The sequence below is a fragment of the Pagrus pagrus genome (assembly GCF_965226575.1).
Source record: "Pagrus pagrus genome assembly, chromosome: 7".
NCBI classification, from domain to species: domain Eukaryota; kingdom Metazoa; phylum Chordata; class Actinopteri; order Spariformes; family Sparidae; genus Pagrus; species Pagrus pagrus.
In genome coordinates this window covers 15,071,376-15,089,012 of record NC_140191.1, presented here as the reverse complement: position 1 = coordinate 15,089,012, position 17,637 = coordinate 15,071,376, and the positions used below count along the sequence as shown (strand labels likewise).

Genomic DNA, 17,637 nt, shown 5'->3' with positions numbered 1-17,637 from the left:
AAGAAAAGAGCAATGACTTACGAGAGAAAAAAAGTAGAATCTGGTGAGGCAGATATGAGTTATTCCTGACGCAGCTGAACTGAGAAAAGCGGTCCTGTGAGTCGTGTAACTGAAGCCTCGCTCTCCCACCATCCCGACCTTTCATCTCCTCTCACTTCATCATCTGATTCCTACGCTTTATTCAAATACTCCATCCTCCATCTCGGCTGCTGCAGAACAGCCAAAACAGAGCAAAACAATGCAGAGTAAAACGTTATCGGGTCCAATTAAGCATATTTGAACAGGCGGAGAGGTAAAGGGGGTAGGATTTTAATTATCGCCAGCATTTTCTCCTCCAGCCTCTAATTACACAGGGGATCAGTCTGAAGGTTTTTATAGGTGCTTTAGGACTGCAGAGTATTTCCTTGTTGTTCGGGCCCATGCTGGGATCCTGCCATCCAGATGACGACTGGGACTGAAGTGTACAGTAATTTGCAGCCACACATTTCACTGACTAAAAACAGCACCCATATCTCTCTCTCACACGCACGCACGCACGCACAGAGACTCCGTAGAGGATTTCGTGTAGGTACAGTATGCTGTTTTTAAGATGCTGGATGTATCTTTCAAGAGCAGGCATGAGCTCGGGAGATGTGTCTGAATCTTGCAACAAGCTGCAAGCAGCCTCCTTCGCACTTACCGCTCAGAACAGCAGCTCTCTCACACATACATGAGTCTCTCAGTGTGAGATGCTCTGATGTATTTAAAAGGAAAAGATTCTGGGTTTTAGAGATGTTTTCATTAATCTGCAAGTTATTTTCTTGATTATTCTCAAATCTTTTTTGCCTCCGCTCAACTGTACAACTAGCGTAAATTAATGAAGTCTGTTGCAACAGTCCTGCAATAATGTTCATGAACGTTATAACAGTTGAGATAATATTTGATACTTTTATGGCTCCGACCGAATTGCCTTGATACTATAAAGCATCGAAAAAAGTCTTGCGTTCGATACCAAATTTCGCCAGTGAGCCAATAAGCATGCAGCATGCTTGTCGTGCCAAGATCTAATAGTACTTGAGGCATGCAGGAAAAACACGCCCAGCGACAGGGCTCACCATGTCTGTGTGTAATGTAATCTTTTGGTAAAACGGATTTCATAAAATTGGTATTAAAAAAAGTATTGTTCAGGAACTAGTATCGAAGTCAAGGTATCGAAATTGTTTTAAATGATACCCAGCCCTAAGTGTTGAGGAAAGGACGCAGAAAACATGTTTGTTTGGTACAGACCCCAACAAATAGTTTTTCAGTGGAAATTAAAATTGTGATGATTATTCCCACTAACTGTCGATTATATGGCAATTGAGACATCTGTCAAAATAATAACAATATAGTTTTATTAACCATATCATGCAGCCTGAATTGCGTCCAACCCATTTCTATCAATAAGAGTAAGCTACATAATAAAAAACACCTCTGGAGATGATCACAAAATTGTCAAAAATGGCAAAAAAAAAAAAAAAAAGCCATCACAAGTCTTTAAATTGCTTCTAGGTGCTTGTTCTGCCCAAACAAGTCTCAAAAACTCAAAGACACTGGCTTTACAATCAGACAAGACAAAGAAAAGCACCAAATCTTCACATCTAAGAAGCTGAAAACAGCAAATGTTTGCCACTGTTGCTGAGAAAAAAATGACTCAATCATCTAAGCGCTTCAGCTCTGCCAGTAGCGGGAATAATTTTGCTCCTGTTCCTTCATTCACATGTTACACATCGAGTTTGATTTACAAGGCATTAATCTTGATGTTGAGATTAAATCAGCTGTGAAATCTCTTTGAATCTGACACTACACTGACCAGAGGGGATTTCAATATCTTTATCTCACAGATGCAACAGCGGCACTGCAGCAACGCAGTCTCATTTGCAATCTTTGAGGTTTCTTATGTGTACGAGTGTGTGTGTGTGTGTGTGTGTGTGTGTGTGTGTGTGTGTGTGTGTGTGTGAGACAGTGTTGTTACATAATTCAGCAACACACGTTTTCTGCTGCATTGAGAATATAACTGAATCGAATTCCCTCCTCTGAGAGATTAATGTGTGTGTGGTGATACATATCTGAGCAGACGTACGGCAGGCTGTAAGCTGCTTAACCATGCGCTGACTAAGGACACATGCAATTTCTCTGTTCCTTTAAGGGTGAGAGGAGCTATGATCGACGCTTTTTTGGAATAAAAGATGTGAGTGACTTAGGATCAACCGGGCTGAAGACGCGGGTTTGAAAAACTTCAAAAGACTTCACCTGTTACAGCAGGAAAAGGGATTCAGTTAAGACGTCTTAAAGAGTGTATGTGCAAAGTGAGAAGCATCAGCTGGATGGAGAAATGTTTTCCTTCTACCTTTGTCTACGTCTGGTGTTCAGTATTCCTTCAAAGCCGAAGGGATGAGTCACCAGCTTGATTTATGTGTAACATCACGCTGTATCTTCTGTCAAAACAGCTAATAAACCAAATTACATTTAAGGAGACATTAAATCTTTCTGGTTGCCAAACTCCACATCCATTCTCTCCTCTCTCGCAGACCTTATCATCCAGGTGAGGTTTGTCATTTGCAGCTGTTCCCCCTATAAACTTCCACTGGTTGATCATCTGCAGCCTCTCAGTAGTTGTAATCGGTGCAGGACAAACAGCAGGTGCATTCCTGACTAATCCAATTTCAGCCGCATTTCTGGTCTCCTCAGCAGTACTCGTAGTGCAGTCAATGGAAGAAGCATCCCGCTCAAAATGAGAGGACTGATATTCTGTCTTTTTGCCATCATGATGCTCACACCTGCTCGAGGTAAGGTGATGGTTACGGTTTGGACTGTGTCTATAATAGTGCTGCTGTTAGAGGTTTTACATTTTACCCCCTAAAGATGAATTTCTCATGAGTTACAGATTCCTTCTGGTTTCGCAAAAATCTGAATTATTACTTACAAGGATTTGTTTCATATTTTTAAGAATATATATATTACGGACATTTCTAGCACGTTAATCGTCCACTTGATTTGTGAAATATCAACGGGGCCTGTATTTTAAAGGTGCACTATATAGTTTTGTGGAACAAATTTTAATCAGAAGAGAAAAACCTTTATTGATTGATCTTAATGACTGAATAAAAAAACACAATATCATGCTGTTTTACTTTGTAAATATTTGCAGGAGCAGGCTACGCTAAGTAGCCAACTGTCTAGCTTCAAACAGTCCTCTGGGGACCATCTTCCCTCTGAGGATGGCTTGTTTGTTCAGTTATGGAAAGACATCAAATAAAGACATTTCTGAGTTTGTATTATTTCCTTAACAGTATTTTAAGTTTGAATTTATTCCCCCAAAACTACAGTCCATAATAAATGTAATTTAAATTACTGTCTAATATAAAAGCCCCACAATCACAACTATATTATTATGATTATAGATTAGTCTGCTGATTGTTTTCTTGATTTATCTAATAATTGCTTAGTTTACGAAGCAACAGAAAATAGTGGAAAAATGTGTAGCCTAGTTTCAAGTTCAAGGTGACATCCTCTGGTGTCTTGTTTTGTCTAAAAAATATTACATTAACTATAATGTAAGACAAGGAAAAAACAGCGACTCAATCCATCAGATTTATCGACTATCCGAGTAGTTGCCAGTACATTTTGTTTCGATCCTCTCCCAGCGTTGCAGCTCTGCAATGAATCCAAGCTTCATGAAGGTTATGGCCTTCAGTTTTTGTTGGAACTGTTTTAAAATAGATGTTTATTTAACTTAATGACCCTGTTGGAGGCTGAAGTTTAATCTACCCTCACTGATAAAAATGGGACAAAGAAAATATAAAAAAAAAAAAAAAAGTTATCAGCACCACAATTAGTCAATGCAGTGTCAACAAATACTGAACATAAGGGCAGGATTCATTGCAGTACTACTGTATTAGGCAAGACAGGCTAAGTCCACCTAAAATAAAACTGGCAGCTGAGTATAGATTTTGTACGTCTGTTGTCTGTCAGCTCCACCTCACTACTCTTTTGTGTACAAGTTCATCTGAGCTTGCTCTAGCTAACAAGATGAGAAGGGATAAGGATTGTGATTCTCTCTGAAACTCATCTTATGCCCCCGAGGAGGAGATTAGTCCTTTCCCAGCAGCAGCCTATTGCAGCACTGAAGTCAGCCATTTGGTAACTGGATGTGCTGACAATGAATTACAAACAGAAATCTCAGACAAAGATTACCTGGATAATGAGGTATATTTCTGTACAAATATGCTGTCTATACAGTTATTTGAATATAAAATGGACGAGTTGTAATGCGCTCAAAAATAAAGACTTTCAGCTATATTTGATGAACAAAATCAGTCATTTTAGGATGAAGCCTCTCTGTATTTTAGGAGCTATTGCACGACACTTATTTTGAGGGATTGTGTAGGAATAACTAAGGGTTTCTCCCAGTCCTGCCCTACGTTCTGCAGCCAGCTCTTTCTATTAATTCCAGTATCTGTCTGGTTAATAAAAACACGATGGAGCCCGAAGACTTGGAGCACTCCCTGAATAACACAAGTCATCCACTCAAAGAAACAAATTCCAGACTGCTGCAGAATAAACAAAATATTTCTGAGCTGCTTAAGTGCTCGGCAGAATGTGGCTCATCAGTTTTGGCTTGATGTCCTTCAACAGCGCTCCAACACTTCACACGTTCAGCACCCTCTGAATAATGAATATATCCAACAAGCTATTACATAAATGCCTCCAAATCTGAATAATCCAAAGCCTTTGATCCATTAATCTGACATCTGTACTCGTATGAGCGCGGCTGTTTTGATGAGTTTTGTCTGCAACTTCCTACAGTCTGGGTCAAGTCTTCCTTGCAAGTTTCCAGTCTCAGTTGGACTAAATGAAAAGGTCAAGTAAAATAAATAAAGTTTCTTCTCATTGTTTCTGGTATCAAACTGTCCTGTCTCGGTGGTGTTCCTTGGGCTCAGGTGAGGATGAGGAGCAGCTCGAGCAGCTCATGGAGTCGGTAGGATTGGAGGAAGAGGAGGAGTTACTGGAGTGTTTCCGTTGTGACCTAGGCTTCTGGGATGCCTGCTACACCACCGAAACCAACTGTAGCCTTGGGGAGCGCTGCTACACGGGGCGAGGGAAGGCAGGTGGGTTGGATAAGACTGTTAATTAATATTTAAGCATTAGAGAGTGTAGACTACTTTCATTTACTTTGAGATGCTATACTGACTACCATCGTCTTTTTTCCGCAGCTGATACTCTGGACATTAAGACTCTGGGTTGTGTGAGGGCAGAGGAGTGCGGCATGGAAACCGTGGTGGAGCTCTTCTCGAACAACACCATCTTTGTCATGACCAAACACTGCTGCGACACTCCCTTCTGCAACTCTGCACACAAGCTCCGAGTCACAACACTTTTGTATCTCACTGTGGCTGTCCTAACTATCTGGCGCGTCACTGAAGCCTCAACGGGACCACAATAAACAACTTGCATTTATTTATGTTGTCAAAACAAAAAAGAACAGGACTCTGTGAAGCGATGCTGAAAGGACCATATGGTGAAGACAAATCAACAGCTTTACAGACTTTTTGTGCTGTCCTGAATTAGAAAACACTGCTTAGATGATTATCGCATAAGCATATTCATTTAGAAAGACTTTAATCCAACCAATCTGTTTGTAACTTTGTATTCCAACTGAACAAAACAGGGAAAAGTTGAGCTGCTACAACATATGCAGTAAATGTTTCACTCACAGAGTTCTTGTCATGTATTTAGATAAACGTCTCCTGTCTCCAGCCGGCTCTCTCCCAGAACCAAATGAAAAGATCAGACTGACCACAGAGCTGTAGAAATGTGTTTGTATTTGCCGGAGAGCAGTTCAGCTGCGGTTCAGCAGCTCCCCAGCAGAGGGCAGGAGCTCCTCTTTCATGAAGTGCTCAAGGTTCAAATCTTTGTCTTCCAGGTCAAGGCTCAGGAACTTCTCCACTACCGACCTGCACCTGTCAGGCACAGCTTGAATCACCTACATCGCTCTGTTGTGTTGGTTTATTGTCATAATGCGTAGCTGAAGTTCAACTAACCTGTTTGCCTGCTCATCGGATGAGGAGTTGTCAATGCGTTTGATGGCCCTTCCCGTCCTGTACAGTTCAGACACCTGACCAAAACACACAAACACACCCACAAACATGAAGTCTATGCCAGCATGCTTTTGGCTCTCTGAGAGAGAGAGAGTGTGTGTGTGTGTGTGTTTTACCTCCACTCCTCTCTGTACAAGGCTGGTTGGCAGGCCTGCCAGTGTAGCAATGTTGGCAGCATAGCTAGACTGGCAGATCCCTTCCTTCAGTTGGTACAGAAACACCAACTCATCTCCGTCCACTGCTGTCTCTAGAGTCTAACACACACACACACACACACACACACACACACACACACACACACACACACACAACCAAATACTTGTAAAATAAACTTCTAATGAGGTAAAACAAATATGAAGCTGAGTCTTAAATTGGTCACTCCGAAGTTGTGCTGTCAACACTTTTCTGCAGTACATTAGTTCACGATCATGAAGCCTCAATGAGCATTCACAAAATGCTTTGGGCTACATTTCATCATTGTGCAAGCTAAGCTGAGTCTCTCCCAGTACCAGAAGAGACAGCAGGCCAGAGGAAGGTAGCAGGCCCAGCTGCAGCAAGCTGTGAAAGTTCGTAGCCAACAGGACATGAGGTAAATCCACCGGAGCTTTTTTCAGCCAATGAGAGATCGACGCAGCCAGCAGAGACAGTCCGTCCACCTGAAGGGCAACATTATACAGTTGGCTGTGTTTCTGAGAGAGGATGATGCTGCTATTGGCAAAACACTTCGGTTTAAATTCAGGTTAAGCTCTTTAGACAAACCCTTGATAGCCTGAGATTGAGTTAGTGAATTAAAAGACCATTCTTGCCCGTGGATTAAAAGGTCCACCCTTTTTGATTGAGCAACAGTATTACAAACATTTTAACCCTAATGTTGACCCTAATGTTACAGGTGACTATATTGTGAATGAATTACTATTTTACATTAATGATAATACTGTAAAGTAAAGTCAGGCATCTTTATTATATTATTGACAGCAAATGCAAGTATCCATGGGCCAAGTATCCATAAAAGACAAATCAAAGTCTGTATGTTTACATTTCAACATTTGTTGTACAAACAGAATTGCTAGCATTTTCCACAACAAGGAACTATTCTGTCATCGTCCGACCACCTGAACCACAACAGGAAAAGTGAGGATGGACAGAAGGGTATGACATGGAACAAAAGAAACAGGCTTTGCAGTTAGACGGTACAGGTTACCACCTACAGGCAAGGAAAGCAATAGCTGCTTAATTCTTAACACATGCACGACCTGCAGATGAGAGGTACAGTTTTTTTTAAGCGGCTGGTTTTATGTTAGTTGTATGCTGTGTCACACTCACCTACAGCAGATATTACTGTAAATACTCAGATACAACAGAAGTACAGTTCAGCTTGTGGCTGCAAAACACCACATGTTGTGTTTGTTGTATTATGTTGTTCTATAGACATATCATCACCTTTAAATTGATGTGGTGAACCGTTTAGTTGCTTATTTCCACACAGTCAATGAGCAACATTATCATTCATTTGGAATCTTGTTTCGGGCCACCTGGTGAATTCAAGTCCAATATTCTCTCACTTTTAGCTGTTTCTGGTCTGCCAGCTCCTGAGGGAAATATCTGGGTCTTTAGCTGCTAAATGTTCCATTATGTTCCCCAGCTAGTCGTTAAATGTGCCCGTCTGTCGTTTGGTGCTGAGCAGGTAGTGTACAGTCACTTTTAGCTGAAAACATCTGCCTGCTGTGGTTTATAGAAGTAAACTAAAACAGTACATTTTCAGGCTGGATGGCTAAACAGTGAGCTGAAGCTCAGTGGAGCAGCAACTTCAAGTGAAAATGACATGTATGTTACATTTTGACACTATTCTTAAAAAGACTGATGAAAGCTGTTTGAAATTCTTGTTTTTAACATCTAGGAACCGGGCTAACCTCCAGCATACATAGGTGATTTTCTTTTATTGTTTCTGGGCCCTGCCTCCCACACCTCTGTTTCTTCTCTAGACAAATAAAATTGGTTTGGACCTTCTCCGTCCCTCTCCAGAGTAACCTGACAGTGATGGAGGACGGAGAACATAATGATTCTCAGAAGGCTGTGAAGTCTGTGCATTTCCAAGTATCCAACAGGAAAAAGGCTCCAATAAACAAAACTCAAATATAAAATGTAAAAATGTGTCTTTTTGAAACACTTCAACACACACGAACGGCAGCTATTGAAAAACAGCAGTATAACAGTTGTTTCTCTCAGGTTGCATCATTAGCTTCCTTGCCTGAAGGTGGCGCAGATCAACACCTCTATATCTGCAGCTCTGAACAGCTGCTGCTATTTTGTAGTTTATAGGTGGCACATGTTGGGCTGAGCTCAAGGTCTGTTCTTGCTGCAGCTCTAAATTAGATAATATTGGCTGAGATTGGTTTAAGGCGCTTCACATCAGTGACACTGTGTGTCCTTGTTATGTGTATACATATGTATTCAATTCACAAAGCGCTGAGACAAGTCCTTCTTACTGTGTTAGTTCCTTTTCCAAATTCATCGATGAGAACTAATGAGTTGCCAGTACTGCTGTTGAGAGCCTGGGCCATCTGGAGAATAGAGACACAAAATGTAACACCACACATTGCTCTTTTGTGTGTGTGTGTGTGTGTGTGTGTGTGTGTGTGTGTGTGTGTGTGTGTGTGTGTGTGTGTGTGTGTGTGTCTTATGGCTGTAGGCAGTTCCTCCTTTATAAAAATGTCTTGACAGGTGGAGAGTGGGAGTAAAGCTGGAGGACAATAGTGTTGGAAGTTCATATCTTTTATTTCCACACCCACACACACCAACATACACCAACATACACACACACAGTTGGTTGTGTGCATAAACTTATGTTTTTGGTACCTGGTTGAGGTCTATCATGAAGGTGCTGAGGCCCACGGACACAGACTCTCTACTCTGCATGCGGGTAAAGATCCCACCCACCAGACCGATCTCTGCCTCCTTTGCGGGCACATCTGAGCCAATCAGAGCCATGAACACAATCAGACCCACCTGCCAAAGACAAATCAGAAAGCACCTTACAAGTTACAAGTCAGGGCTAAGGAGTAACATCAGTGATTCTCAATGGCAGCCTGGAGGTCAAAACTCCCCACCAAAAGGATTGAAAAATGAAGACATTCAAGAAACTTTTTTGCCACTCCTAATTACATTAAATTTGTTTTCTGATGAAGTTGTAAATGACAGCTACAGTGGTTCTCTTGATAATCAATGAAGTTTAAAAGTTTGAAAAGGGAAAATATAAATCTTGTACATCATAAGAGCTGTCATCATCTAGCAGAAGGCTGAAGTAATTAGTATCTGTAGTGCAACTACTAGTGCTGAAGAAACAGATGCTGAAGGCAGATTAGAAACAATTATCCCGATTTCTTTTAACGAGTAGTGCCTCCCACTTGTGTAGTTTTGCTGTTCTTTTGCTTTTTAAAGCTTCTAAACATAGCTTATCACTGACTGCATCAAAAGAAAAACAAGAAAAAAAGCATGTTTGGCCTAAAAACCTACCAAACATTGATGATAAACAGATTTCAAGTAAACTGGAAACTGAAGTATGTACATAACAAACTGGTTCACGTAAAGAAACAGACATGAAAAAACAGTGTCACTGGGCAAAGTGACACAAAAAGTTGAGTTTAATTGAGCTAGACCAGAAGCAGTGTATCACTGAACTTGTGAGAGTGTTTTCTGACTCTCCCACCTGTTTGAGGTAGATGCTCTTGCCCGACGAGTTGGGGCCAGTGACAATCTTGACTCTGCCCTGCGACTCTAAACTCTGGAAGGTGTTGGCCACAAACACAGGAGAGCACAGCTCTAACAGCGGGTGTCTAAAAAATGGAGAAAAAAGCTCATATGGCATGCTACTTTCCATCATCAAAGTTAAAGATTACAACAACAACTGAAGTACCAGGACATTTGTTTCCATCTACTGCGTGAGTCCCTACCTGCCCTGTGTAACTGTTATCCTCCTGTGATTGGCTAGTTTGGGCGAGGTGTAGCCGTACTCTTGGGAGGCGGTGCTCATGGCCATCAGACAGTCCAGCTCAGCAATTAGATCCAGAACCTACACAACACACATTAAACACACTGACTATCCTGTACAGGGCATTTTTAATCAGTGAAAGCAGCAACCAGAAGCTCTAGTGTTCACAAACTTGCAGCTTAACAGGGTCGTGCATGTGAACTGAGAAGGAACCTGTGTTTCAAGCCGCATTTTGATGGAATACATGAGTATCTGAAACAATCTAAGGATGCAGAAGGACGACAAAGAAGTGGATTATAATGCAGGAGTGGTGTTAGATCTCTCTTTGAATGTTTTGATGTAATGGGAATCCAAAAGAGAGAATCACTTTAATAAAGCTTAATAAACTTGAAACGCTGCAAGTCTGTTTTTCAATAAAGCTCATTGTTTATTTTACATTCCTTTAATTGCCAAGTCTGCCTAATAGGCTAGAAAATCTGAACCACAGCTCCAATATTGTAAACACAATAATTTATCATCTAACCTTAATGTTCATTATGTCCTCAGAAATAACAATTAAATTTGCAATTACAGCGTGAAATAGCAGTACACCCATCTGTCATGAGACAAATATCACAGCACTTGAAAAGAACTTCAGGACCATCCGGAACTGTTTCATAATCAAAATATTTAACACAGTCCAAGGCAACACTGATAGTTAATCACAACAAACTCCACCTACACACATAAGCAGAGTTCTTTCATGCCAACAATCGTTTTATCAGAGTGGGAGTTTTAAACACTGGGACCTGGAAGTGCACAGTGATGAACACCAACCTTGTAAAGGGAGTCGCTCCTTTCGAGGATTGTTTTCTGCAACTGTGTCATTACCGCCGTCTCCATGTCTGAGAAACAAGAAGTAAACCATCATGAGGGCCTTCAGTGGTTGTTGTAATTTCTACATGACAGCTATCAGGTAAGATTTTCTGCTAGGAAAGGACGTAAAAGACCTCTAATGTCACAGTGCAAGTCTCCGAGGAGGTCGTCTAGCTCCTTGGTCCTCCGGCTGCGGTAGTGCAGACGTTCCTCTGACAGAAACTAGCTCACATGGACACAAGGAAATGTATTACAGCAAACAAACAGCAAATAAACAAAATTAACATGTGGACAAGGTCACACACAAACCATAAAATCAAGCCCCTCTATCACAAAATCTTCTTTCTCCACCATGCTGGGCAGGCGAGGGACAGACAGCAGGAATCCAATCTGTGGGGAGAATTAAAAAATGATATATGAGCACTGATATACAGTATGTGGTGCTCCAGAGAAGCATATCTGATAGTATGAATCCCACCAGTAATTTAGTACATGCGGTTGGAAGCAGGATGAGAAAAAAAATGTAGTTGTTGGAAAGATATATATCAGCTGTGTGGACAGACCAGAGGGATGTAGATGACGCAGCAGGAGGGGATGCGAGCGTCCAGGTGTTCCAGCTCTCTTCTGGCTACATCTGTCAAGAAGTCGGACAGCCCCACCATCCTCCTCTTTTCTGACAGAGGGACGGAGCATCGTTAATAAACGTACCAAGACAGTCTCAGTATACTCAAGATTTTTGAGCATGACTGTTTAAGTAACTGAATCCAGTAGGGAGGATCTTACTCTCATCAATTGCTGGGTCCACATTTGGTTTGATGGTAAAGCGGTTCTCAGCTACACTGGCTTCAAAATCCACCTACATGTTCCAAATCAGAGATGGAGTCAATCTCATTAACACTCGACAGGCTGCAACACATTTGTGAACCACTGAGCGTGGCAACAAAAGCCAGGAAACTGCTCAGATTTGAGCTGTGTATTGATGTGTGAGTCTCACAACTCGGCTGATGAGGGAGGCAATGTAGTGGATGTCATCAGAGAACCTTTCACTGATATCACGAAAGAGCTGAATGGACTGAGGCAGGTGTCGCACCGTGTCCCTGATACACACCGCATTGTACAATGTCTGACAAACACACACAAATGCAGCATTTTGTACACATTTAACAGAACTTGTCTGGATAAAGGGTTTATGGTAAAACTGTAGCTCCAACCTTGTACAGACTCTGCCAGTTGGTCACTCTGGTGTTAGAGAGAGACATCCTGCGCAAAAGAGTCTAACAAACAAACAAACAAACAAACAAACACACACACACACACACACACACACACACACAGAGAGAGGGAGAGACTGGTGGTGACACAGCAGGTAAGGGGATAAGTAGTCACAGATGTGGAGAAAAAGTAGGTCACTGGTCAGAGTTACTGGTATGTTACTGATGTTGCGTAGCGAGGACTGTAGGGTGCTCAGGGCATCGGAGTTTCGTGGTGACGTGAAGAAACGTATCACTTCCTGTCTCCTGTGTAACACGGCCAGGTCCTGCGTTGGCCGAAGAAACCACTGGCTGAGAGAGGAAAGGACATCTCTTACGCTTACGTTACTTCTATGAAGCAAATAGTACAAACGGAAAAACTAAGTTCTTCCAGTATGTGAGAAAAAATTTACCAGATGGTGTGTATGTTAAAAAAAAGGTATGATTGCATAAAGAAAAACGGCAGAATTACATAAATGTACATTCCCACAATCATCAATAATAATCTAATTTGTTACAGTACCAAAAACAGATGATGCATTATGTTGGAAAAAATTAGACATTCATCATGTTGCCATAGATACGAGCAGCAGTATGCAAACCTTGAAATTCCTGTGACAACCACAAAATCTTCTGCCAAAATCCCACAACAGAGGTAAATTAAAATTTGCAAATATATGAAAACATTTTTTTTTTGCTCTGGTAGAGTTTGTTGCTACTGCCCCCAATGTTCCCTCATAGTAAATTAACTTTGACAAGGTATTGAATTATTTTACCATAATAATTTTAACCCGATAGTTATGATTATATAAATGTTGTATTATTGTTACTGTCTTTTATGTGAATTTCATCTGTCTATTAAATTAGCTATGCATAAAGACATTGGTTAGTTAAACCGAATACTGAGGACATGCCGACAAAAATAGCCTTTTTTTAATGGAAGCCTAATATTTTCTTTTGATGAAGAAGTAAGCTCATTATTCATATTTGTATTGTGTGGTTGGACTCCAGCAGAGGTGTTTCTCACCGTAGCAGTTTGGAGCCGAACTTGCACCTGCAGCGGTTCAGTATCCCTGCAACACACAACAAGAACAAGTGCTTCATGTAAAAACCTTTAGATAAAACAGTAAGTGATAATGGACTAATCGCCACTGTGAGAGCTGCATACCATAAAGACTGAGTCCTTCCTTTTCGCCAGAATGCAGCTTGTACACTGAAGGATGAAGTTCTGATTTGAATATCTGCAGTACACTGGAACAAATACAACATCTTTGGTGATCTCTCAATCATCATTTGTCTCTTTTTATATGTTTTCTTCTGCCTAACCTAATTATAAAACTGATTTTATACAGTTTGCCACCTTATATTTATTTATTCATGTTATTATATTTTGTAGAAATAAAGTGTTTATCTCACAAGGTGCCGAAACACATTAACAAATTGAAACTACAACAAAAAGACATGAAGAAAGTAAACATATCACACAGAGGATAGAGAAGAAACAGACATCTTCCCCCCCCTAGCGTTTCCAAGTGGTAGTATTTTTAACAGCTATGAATCAGAGTAGCAACTAGCAAGAAAATAGGACAAAACATGACTTTATTCATTCATTAAGTCTTTAATGGAGGCGTGAAAGCGGATAGAAATGCTGCCAGGCTGCCAGCCTGACTGAATGATCAGCCTGTATTCTCCCAGGAGATTTTGTACTTGTCAGCAGACAAAATAACAGTTTTTGGCAAACCAATCTAAACGCAGACAGTGTCATTATTCTATAGCCATTTCATTGTGCAATCCACAATTCCCTATTACTATATGTTAAAGCAAAAAACTTGTCTACTGCCAGTTTAAGGTAAGATATATATATAGATTTAGGGCAGGAGAGCAATAAAGGCACTGTGGGTTTTGGTTTTTGTGGCACAAGGAGCAATATATGAAAGATTTTGGAGATATGGAGTGTCAGCTATTAACAAAATACTATATAATGGACGAAGATCATTTGATCAAAGAGACAAAGATCATCTAATAGAGACTGTGATAGAACACTCTTACCTGTAGGTGTCTCGGTCAATGAAAACAACACCATTACTGGTTTGGGGAGAAACAACGCACATTTCAGAGAAGCAACACTTTTCATTCCTGACAAATTCTGCGTCACATGGGACAGATTGCAGAGATGCAGAGAAATAAAGAGAATAAAGAAAATGTAATGCAGTAAATGTAAATATACCATGAACACATAATGCCACAAACGCATCCCACTGCTGCCTGTTTGACAGCCTTAAACAAGCTGAATACAGTGCAGAACGAAATCACTCTTCATTGACAAAACTCTGTCAAGGTCCTCATTATGGAAAATATGTGATAACAGCCCCTGTGTGTGTGTGTGTGTGTGTGTGTGTGTGTGTGTGTGTGTGTGTGCGTGTGTCTTACAGCGTGTAGGCGTGGAACTGTAGGATAGGAACTCCAACACTGCTGTCTTCCAGCTCCACTCCCACTCTCCTCCTGTCCAGACATTTCAGAAGAGCACCCACTGCCCTCAGCTACGGATGTGAACACACACACACACACACACACACACACACACACATTAACAGACATAACACATATAAAATCAAGAAAATGATGGACAGTTCATGATCACCTCCTGCACATTGATAGACTGATGGATGATACGTAGACAGGTGGCTCACCATCAGGGGTGAGTCAAAGGAGATACAGGAGGAGAGGTAGGACATTTTCTCGCTTTCTGAAATGGAGGCAGGAAGGAAAGGCAGATGGGCAGAAAGTAGCCTCTGCTTACCCACCTCCAGGCCTGTAACATTCAAAAATGGACTCACATCAATCATTCACTGCGGAAAATCATGTTAATTTAATGCAGAAATCCTACCTAAAAATTAATGAGGACATTTAGATAGTGTGAGTGGGCGTCTGTTTACCAAAGTCAGCATATGGATAGGTAACCACCTCTGGTCTATAGTCTGGGTTTGAACCTGTGATTGGACAGGGAAAAAAAGAAAATTAGTTCGTTGTGTAAAAGAAAAAGATAATTAAAAGAAAAACAGTGTGTAAAGCAGTGCATAACAGCAACAGAATCACTCTACTCTGTTATCACACTAGCTGTCTGTGTGTCAGGCAGCTCTAATCTCATTTCATCTCCTTGACCCAGAAACTACTTGTCTCATACTATGTCAAAACAAAACTCTTTTGACATGTTTCTGTTTCTCTTCCCGAGGCTAACATCATTTCTGTCTCCCAGAACTCACCAAGTTGATGAAGGAAGCGTGTCATGCAGCGCTCCTGCTTTGCACTGGTAATAATTAAATGAGGACTAACCTCCTGGATGACTAAACAACAACAAACAGAAGAAGGAACAAGGTACACACAGTATGGTAATGCAAACACTTATGTGGGTTCATACACATAATTGCTATTTCTGCATTATTGAAAATTGAGCTGTGTAAAAGGCTGTGTATTGATACCTCTGGCCAGCAGGTGAAGCTCGTAGTTGTCAGGAGTGTCGCTCATGTAGTGTAAAGAGGAGTCCTTACTGTCATAGAAGCAGAGGCCTACCTGTCCATGCTGGGCTAAAACACTCAGTAAAACCTGGTAATAAACATATGCAAGAGTGTGCAACTGACTGCTGCAACTATTTACTTCTCTGCTGCTGAGTGTGACATCTGAGTTTACCACAGGTGAGTCTTCCTCCTCTTCCTCATCTTCATGTATGCCAGGGGGACCAAAAACTAGCCCTCCTTTTCCACTCAGACTTTCCAGTGCTGCCATGACAAGTTAACTCTGGATCCGGTAGGAACAGTCAAAATTAAGATACTAATTTAATGCTATACGCCATATATTTAAGTGTACAATAAGGAACAACATTTTCCTTAACCTTTAAAAGACAAAAACTTTTAGCTACGTAGCTGCCTAGGTTAATAAATCAGCCATCAAATTGAAGTTTATCTAGGTTAGCCGCCACTTAGCTAGGCTAGCTACTGTAAGCTAGCTACCTTAAGACAATCTAGCTATTACAACAATTCATTTAGTTAGCTAACATATACTCACAGGAGGGGTCGGGGCTCTTTTTACAGGAAAGCTAATGGGTCTTAACTATGTTAATAAAGTCTGACACATACTTTTAAAGAGTTGATAAATCTTTTGTTACAGCAGCTTCTCAGTTAGCTAGCCAGAGAGATCACTTTCACGGTCCCTCTTTCGCGCGCGCCTTCCTTTCTCTCTCTCTCTGTTGTCATGGCAACACCAAGCCGATAAAATGGCTACTGCTAATTGTTGACTACAGTTAGGGATGATTATCAGCAGCTAAACTGACAAAACACAGAACAACAGACCCCAAAAAAACATAATTTATTCATATTTCCCTTCCTTAAAGTGAACTAACAAAATGAGCAATCAGTGGACTAATAAAAGTCGACTTTTGTGTGTTCTTATTGTCACTCTGCTACTTCTCAGAGAGATATCAGGCAGCTTCTGACTCAATGGGGGACAGTGCAAAAATTATATGGGTCGGTTTGATTTTATTAAAAAAACAACAAAATACAAGAATAAACAAGATCCACTTCCGAAGCCTTTTAAAAAAATATTTTTCCTTAACATTACCATTTTTTAACACTCGGAGTGGGACCAATATTTCAAATAACTTGCCTCAATTTTCATAATTAAATATCTGATCTCAAAAACAGAATAAATGTTGCCTACTTAAAACACATCACAATGCTCCATTACAAGTACACATCCTGTGTCCAAAATCTTACTTAAATGTACAGAAGTAGGCCTAATGTAGACATAATCATTATGCAAACACTTCTAATAGCTTTATATTGTAGCTGCTTTAAGTTGGAGCAAATTTGAGCTACTATATACTGTTTGTTACTTGTAATCTATAATTGTATATCATATTTTAGAAGCTAATTTTTGTATTGAAAATATTGAAAAAAACCTCAAACATCAAAGTGTTTTGTTTATCAGTTCTTTAAATCAGGATTTGTTTAAAGCTTTATATTTACATTATATTGTTACTCTGTAAATATTTCCCATTAGTGGTAGAATGGGTGTATGCTTCTCACCTTCTAAAGCCCAACCATTGGGGAAAACATGATTAAACTTCAATTAAAATTTAAAAGACTTTGGCACTGTAGCAGCTGAGCTAGCAGCCAAGAGTCTGAGTCATCTTTCCTTCTAACCTAACAGATGCTCATTTGAAGTTGAAAAATGAATTTAGGCAGTTTATTATCATTGAGCAAAAGATTAATTCATACAGAGTTTTGCTTAGGATATATTAATGAGTATGAGCAACTGTATTATGCAGTTTAAGGCATCATTAACGTTTTAGGGCAACCTTGGGACTGACCCTCTGCTAAAGCGGTGGCCTCCACACCACCAAACAACAAAACTGCACCAAAATGCTCTG

The 17,637-nt window shown here is 40.5% G+C and overlaps 2 protein-coding genes across 6 annotated transcripts; one reads left to right on the top strand and one right to left on the bottom strand.

The window, feature by feature from the left end:
* Positions 1-454: 454 nt before the first annotated feature.
* On the top strand, positions 455-5,465 carry LOC311260277 (sperm acrosome membrane-associated protein 4-like). The gene is made up of 3 exons (XM_084357923.1): positions 455-2,807; positions 4,962-5,129; positions 5,235-5,465. The coding sequence occupies exons 1-3, from the start codon at positions 2,753-2,755 to the stop codon at positions 5,462-5,464; spliced, it is 453 nt and encodes a 150-aa protein (XP_084214049.1). The 5' UTR covers positions 455-2,752; the 3' UTR covers position 5,465.
* On the bottom strand, positions 5,457-16,424 carry msh5 (mutS homolog 5). 5 transcript variants are annotated; one of them, XM_084357912.1, is made up of 26 exons: positions 16,275-16,424; positions 15,900-16,007; positions 15,692-15,815; positions 15,476-15,556; positions 15,149-15,202; positions 14,903-15,024; positions 14,643-14,752; positions 14,262-14,297; positions 13,381-13,463; positions 13,240-13,285; positions 12,386-12,524; positions 12,174-12,236; positions 11,957-12,085; positions 11,746-11,818; positions 11,526-11,635; positions 11,272-11,352; positions 11,097-11,184; positions 10,924-10,991; positions 10,070-10,188; positions 9,826-9,952; positions 8,976-9,125; positions 8,606-8,680; positions 6,629-6,775; positions 6,236-6,373; positions 6,063-6,136; positions 5,457-5,981 (listed from the first exon to the last, which is right to left on the bottom strand). In XM_084357912.1, exons 2-26 carry the CDS (start codon positions 15,993-15,995, stop codon positions 5,861-5,863), a joined length of 2,454 nt encoding a protein of 817 aa, XP_084214038.1. In that variant the 5' UTR covers positions 15,996-16,007; positions 16,275-16,424; the 3' UTR covers positions 5,457-5,860. The 5 variants fall into 5 exon arrangements, with proteins under 5 accessions (XP_084214038.1, XP_084214036.1, XP_084214037.1 ...); XM_084357910.1 differs by having other exon boundaries at positions 12,386-12,563; positions 15,692-16,007; XM_084357911.1 differs by having other exon boundaries at positions 15,692-16,007.
* Positions 16,425-17,637: the final 1,213 nt, after the last annotated feature.

What these genes read in the sequence shown, in the direction of transcription:
- msh5 (XM_084357910.1), bottom strand. Translation starts at nt 15,995, where the DNA reads ATGGCAGCACTGGAAAGTCTGAGTGGAAAAGGAGGGCTAGTTTTTGGT. An exon ending in GGAAGGACTCAGTCTTTATG is followed by an intron (nt 13,286 to 13,380) that starts GTATGCAGCTCT and finishes TGTGTGTTGCAG; the next exon opens with GGATACTGAACCGCTGCAGG. An exon ending in TTGGAAAAGGAACTAACACA is followed by an intron (nt 6,776 to 8,605) that starts GTAAGAAGGACT and finishes GTTGCCCTTCAG; the next exon opens with GTGGACGGACTGTCTCTGCT.
- LOC311260277 (XM_084357923.1), top strand. Translation starts at nt 2,753, where the DNA reads ATGAGAGGACTGATATTCTGTCTTTTTGCCATCATGATGCTCACACCT. An exon ending in GATGCTCACACCTGCTCGAG is followed by an intron (nt 2,808 to 4,961) that starts GTAAGGTGATGG and finishes CCTTGGGCTCAG; the next exon opens with GTGAGGATGAGGAGCAGCTC. An exon ending in CACGGGGCGAGGGAAGGCAG is followed by an intron (nt 5,130 to 5,234) that starts GTGGGTTGGATA and finishes TTTTTTCCGCAG; the next exon opens with CTGATACTCTGGACATTAAG.